Below are 6311 nucleotides of genomic sequence, written 5' to 3' on the forward strand. Positions count from 1 at the left end.
TATTCACCTCTGTTTTTGAGCAACTTCTGTATGGAGCTCACTATTGATTAATTTGTTACTTTCTTAAATCGGTCCATCAAATAACATGTTTATATGTGTCTACTACTTTCCGGGCCTTTTCAATCAGTCTGATCAGTTTGAGCCATCTTATTAATACACTTAACACCTAACCCCACATTCCCCTTCACTAAATCATCACCAAGCAGGAAGACTTCGGAGACCTTAGTCCGTGACTCAGGACAGCATGGTTTTCCTCAGAACAGTACGTCTCCCATGATGGCTTTGTTTCTGGGCATCAAAAGTGCCTGAAATCAGCACTTAGCCCTTTCCCTGAAACCCTTGTCGAAAATGCAGACTTCAGTTATCTGTTGTCCACTATGCTGGCAAACAGGACTAAAACGTATAGGCAGGAGACACACAAGATAAACTTTTTTCCACAGGTGTTAATTCCAGACCTAAACTCAGATCTTTAAAGACAGACTAAAAAGATCTGGGCATTGAAAGTCTCCTCGCCTTAGCTCTGTCGGAGGAAAGTGTGGACGGGGCATACGTTTGTGCAGACCCTCCTCTCACCACACTTTGAACCTCCCTCCTACAGAGAAACAACAGGTGGACTGTAGCAGACACACGGGAGCTAATTTCTCCTCCAGGGAGGCCTCCTAAAGTGTCCACGTGGTAAGGGATGCCTTGATGGGGGGAGAAGAGACCCCACTTTGGGAAGACTAATCAATATCAAAACGTAAAAGCTTCTCCCTCAAATCATCCTGAAAACTTCCTTAAAAAAACACACACACACAAAAACCTAAAAAAACTTTCATACTTTGGTGAGAACTGTCACTTTCACACAAAATTCTTCGCAAAGTATATACCACACCACCTCAGCAAAAACTTCAACTGTACTTTGAAACACCAGGTAAATGCACTGACTGCTTTATCACAAGATCAGGATAAGGCAAACATTCAATAACTACACAATGATGTCACTTACTATTTCTACCCCGTTTGCTTCCAAAAGATCTGAGCAGCTCATTCCCCAGAGAGGTACCTGAAATCAGGGTACCTCTCTGTGAGTGGCCAGGAGCCGGCCTGCGCCCCTGCCTCCCCGCTGCCCCTGCCTCCTGGGATGCCCCATGGAATGTGAGATTCCATTTTGGGGGTAAGCACCCCCAGCCCTCAGGGTGTCAAAACGCACACAGACACCCAGAGCACCTGGAACTAGTGTTTATAATAACACGTGCAGTGACTGTTATAAACTATACTGTTCATTCATGGTAACACATGCGGCGACTGTTATGAACTACACTGCTGGGTAAAAGGTATGGCAAAGTCATTCTATGAAAGATGACAGGCAATCGATCCCAGATGGTCAAATCTCCAGGAAGAGAAGAATAAAGAAACCTGGCTGCAAGATATAGCAGTTTATTAAACTAATAAACCTATGAGAGTTCAGACACCTGATGGGACTCCTGCTTCTGGCCAAGATGAAATAAGGGGACTAGACTAGCCTTTCTGCCTGAATTAACCAAATGTCACACAAAACGTGTGAAATAGCAGTCTGCGAAGCATCGCACATTGGGCTGTGAATGACAGCGACCTCTGGGAGGGAAACGAGCTCGGACGCTCCCTTCCTATGTCCCTGTTTCCAGGCTGTGGAGAGGGGGCCGGGAGCTGAGGCTCGAGTCTCCGAGACAAAGGCCTACAGGGAAGACGTGTGGCCACAGAGGGCATGGACATGAGCAAGGAGAGGTCAAGGGTCCCCCTCAAGAACTCGCCACCTGTGTGTGAGCAAACTGCTAAGGACGGGGAAAGGGACAACAGGGTCTGGTGCCCACATGGGACCTGGAACAGCACCTTCCTACGAGCCAGACTGGAAAGTCGTTAAGACACTGGGCCCTGAATACTCAGTTGTGGAGCGATGAGCCCTGGACATAATACTGTTCTAGTCTTGCCTAACAAATCTTAAAAGTAGGACTCTAAAAGATCAAAAGGTTTTCAAATAATTTAATATGTCCAGAATGAAACTCAAGAATATTTATAGAAATACAAAAACATCTACCCACAAATCAAGATTCACAATGTCTGACAGTCAATCAAAGATTATCAGATGTGCGATGAAGTAGAAAAACACAACACCTAAAGGGGAGAAAAAGCGGTCGAATGCAGCCGGAAGCTGACAGTAAAGAACTGGAAGACAGACACACGGAAACAGCTATTATAACCGTATCCCCTCTGTCCAGAAGTTACGTAGTGACGGGAAAGATACTGAGAAGGTTCAAATTGAGCCCCTAGAGAGAAAAACAATGCATGGGATGAAACTTTCACCAGATGGCACTACGGGCAGATTAGATGCCACAGAAGATTAGCGGACTTGAAGACACGAATTACCCGAAGAGCTCCAAACCCACCAAAGAAGTCCGTGGTTTACGAATTCTCCACAAAGCCAAGGTGGTTTCACCGGGAACTCTCTCAAACATTTAAGGAAAAAATAATACCAAGTCCATACAAACTCTTCTAGAAAACGAAAAGGAGGGAACATTTGCAACTCACTTTATGAGGCCTTCATTTCTGAGACAAACTCAGACAAAGACAGTACGAGAAAACAACACACCAACATCCTCCATGACCACAGATGCAAAAACCAATGAAGTGACAGCAACCTGAATCCCACAGTACAAAAAAGGGTAACACACCACTGCCAACTCAGATCTGTCCTGCAGCTGCCAGATGGGCTTGCCACGTGAAGAGTCAATCCATGCGATAAACTAAGAAAACAAATGTCATATGACCACCCCAGCGGTTACAGAAGAATTCATCAAAGTCCAACATGCACTTCTGGGAATCTCTCAGCAAATTAGGAACGGAAAGGAGCTTCCTCAACCCGATGATGGGCACTTATGATAAGCCAGCATCACACTTGATGCTGAAAGCCTGAAGAAGGCTTTCCCCACTGAGATCAGGAACCAAACAAAAACTGTCTGCTTTTACCACTTCTACTCATCGTTATTCTGGTGTTCTGAACAGTGCACTGAGGTAAGAAAAGGAATTAAAAGGCATGCAGATTAGAAAGAAGTAAAACCATCTCTTATCTCTGTTCATAGGCGACATGATGGTCTATGTAGAAAACCTGATGGAATCCACAAAAAAGTCACTGGAGGAGAGGTAAGAGAGCAGTATACCAAACCAATGTATAAAGATAATTTCTATTTCTATACACTAGCGAAAACCAGTAATTAAAACTATTATTTATAATACAATTAAAAATATGAAATGCTTGGGGTGCCTGGGTGGCTCAGTCAGTGAGGCGTCTGACCTCGTCTCAGGTCATGACCTCACAATTTGTGGGTTTGAGCCCCACATCGGACTCTGAGCTGCCCGCTTCAGATTCTGGGTCTCCCTCGCTCTCTGTCCCTCCCTGCTTGCACTCTGTCTCTCAAAAATAAATAAACCTTAAAAAAAATATGAAATGCTTAGGGCTAAACCTCATAGAAGCTGTATTAGACCTACACACTGGAACTAGAAGGCACTGCTGAGAGAAATGAAGGAAGACGAAGCAGAGAGCCATCCCTTGTGATCAATCAGTAGACACGATATCAGGATATCAATTTTCCCCACACTGATCTGGAATTCAACATGATCCTAATCAAAACACTAGTCGGCTTTTTTTGTAGAAATTGGCAAACATTCTAAAACTCATATGGAATTGCAAAAGACCGCTACACACGCACTCAAGTGGCTAAAATCAAAAAGACTGATAATAGCACATGTTAGCAAGACTGCAGAACACCTGGAGCTCCCCTACACCTGCTGGTACAGATACCAGAGCCTGAGGGCTCAGTCGGTTAAGTGGCCCACTCTTCATTTGGGTTCAGGTCACGATCTCACGGTTCCTGAGATCGAGCTCCACGTTGGGCTCCACACTTAGTGCAGAGCCTGCTTGGGATTCTCTCTCTCCCTCTCTCTGCCCCTCCCCTGCAAGCAAGCATGCATGCATGCTCTCTCAAAATAAATAAACTTAAAAAAAAAATTGTATAGCCACTCTGAAAACATGAAATGCCTTAAAAAGTTAGGACTTTGAGCCCCTACTTCTCGATATTCACCCAAGAGGAATGAAACATATGTCCACACAAATCATCTCTGTTAATGTTCATAGCAGCTTTATGCATAACAGCCCCAAACTGGAAACCCAAATACCTGTTAGCTGGTGAAATGGTGGTACCCACTACTCAGCAACCAAGAAACAAATTACTGTCACACAGTAGGCATGATGGTCCCAAGCACTGTCCCAAGTGGAAGATGAAGGTTCCGCTTAAGGGAGATGCTAGACTGGTGGAATATAGCCACAGAAATCAGTGGTCTGCAAGGAGTGGATCAGGGGAGAGACGAACTTTTTCACGTAGAAACATTCTACATCTTGACTGTGGTGGTGGTGATTTACACGTCAGTATAAAATGTATTGAAGTACACATTATGTACAAATTATACCTTAATAAAGTTGATCTAAAAATAGAATAAACTTATGATGATTTAAAACAAAAAGGGATGTATGTGTATCAAACTGTCAACAGTAGTCTTCTTTGGATGATGGGAGTATATACAGTTTTAATTTTCTTCTTTGTACTTTTTTGTAATCCCCATTGTTTTTATGATGTAATCACTCATGCAAACAGAAGAAAAATTTTAATTCAAGTCCTTTAATAGAAATTGTGGTATCATATTGTTACCTAAAACGTAGATAACAGACTAGTTGATGAGTGCCATTCTTTACAAATGGAAGATCAGAGAAACCAGTCTGCTTATAAATGGAATACGCAAACAGTAACATGTACTTTTAACCATTTTTGTGTTAAAAATGGAACATCTTTACATGAAACGTAACAAAATCTGTCTGCATGTCTTAATAGCAACAATCACAAAATGAGAAAATCTATGAGCCAGAAGCGCAGAGAGAGTGTCCTATGTAACCGTGAAGTTACAATAACAAATCACGTCTATTTAAAAAAGTATGACAGTCGTGTGGCTCTTAGAAACACATCTTTCTCCCGAAATGGCATAACTTTATCTTTCCAGGCAGCTTAAGCCTGAAAATAAAAATCCCACAACCACCAACCACCAATGAATCACGCAATGACCCGGGGGACACGCCGCCCCAGGACTCTTACTGTTCTTGCGGAAGGCCGATGCTTGCGTTCCCGCTACTTCCCTCATTTCCGACTCTGAAACAACACTGAGGACCACCCAACCCGCGTCCGCACCACACTTCCTGGCCCTGGACCGGTGTGTTACCTACACAACCGTGACAGCACCCAAGCAAGCGAGGCGGGCCGGCAGCGCCGCCCACCCCGGCGGGGCCTCACCTGATACAGCTCTTCCAGGTTGTACCTGATGGAGGTGCTGCTCTGCACGGCTCTCACCGCCTCGTGGAGCTTCTGCCAGGTGTCCTGCGTGTAGTTGTCCGGCAGTTTGGGTCTGTCTGTGGGTCCGGAGAGCCCGAGTGAGGCGGGCGCGCTTCACAGAACCATCCCCCGCCACCCCCCCGGGTCCGCCGGGCCGCCGCGCGAGCCCCGCTCCGCCTTCGCCGCCGCCGAGCCCCGAGCGGGAAGCGCACGCAGGTCCGCAGGCGCCGGCTGACCCGGGCACGCGACAGCAGGACGCTGCCGGGACGGCTGGCGGCGGAAGAAGTGCGCTGCCCGGGCGGCCCGGTTCCTCTGGCCGGTGCCGCGGGCGGGAGGAGCCGCGACCCCGGCCCCCCCCCCCCCCCCCGCTCCTTCCCGGCCGGCCGCCCCGCACCCACCTCGGAAATTCTTGATGACTAGTTTCCTGGAGCCGCCGCCGCCCGCGGGCTTGGGCGACACGGCGGCCGCGGCCAGGGCCGCGGGCTTGGTGAGGCCGTTGGTGTGCCCGACGAGCGCCGACAGGGCACCCTTCCTGGGGGTCTCGTCGGCCATGGCTGCGGCCGGGAAGCAGCGGGCGCCCCGCCCCGTCCCGCCTCCCCGGCCGCGCGGGCGGGCGGGCCTGTCGTCAGCACCGCCCCGGGCCGCCCAACCGCCGCCCGGCCGGCCCGGCGCGACCGCGACCCCGACCCCGACCCCGGCCTGACCCCGACCCGGCGCCGGGCCGCGCCGCGTCCGCCGCGCTCCGTGCGGAACCTGCGACAGCCGAGGGGGCGGCGGGGCGCAGGCCCGGTCAGCTCCGGGGCAGGCCCGGGCACCTAGGGGCCGCGGACGAGGCGTCCTCGCCGAGGAGAGGCGGCGAATCGCAGAGAGGACCCCGGCCTTCCTCAGCCCGGACGTGCCGCCATGCCGGCCCGGGAC

The 6311-nt window shown here is 49.1% G+C and overlaps 1 protein-coding gene across 1 annotated transcript in view; it reads right to left on the reverse strand.

Annotated features, from left to right (window-relative positions):
• CUL4A (cullin 4A) overlaps positions 1-6070 on the reverse strand; it is a 46671-nt gene extending 40601 nt beyond the window's left edge. The window contains exons 1-2 of the mRNA XM_060636632.2: positions 5792-6070; positions 5355-5470 (exon numbers count right to left, since the gene is read on the reverse strand). Of these exons, the coding sequence (XP_060492615.1) occupies positions 5355-5470; positions 5792-5945 (270 nt within the window). The 5' untranslated portion in view covers positions 5946-6070. The remainder of the gene's footprint in view (positions 1-5354; positions 5471-5791) is intronic.
• Positions 6071-6311: the final 241 nt, after the last annotated feature.

The sequence above is a fragment of the Panthera onca genome, chromosome A1 (assembly GCF_046562875.1).
Source record: "Panthera onca isolate mPanOnc1 chromosome A1, mPanOnc1 haplotype 2, whole genome shotgun sequence".
Taxonomy (NCBI): Eukaryota; Metazoa; Chordata; class Mammalia; order Carnivora; family Felidae; genus Panthera; species Panthera onca.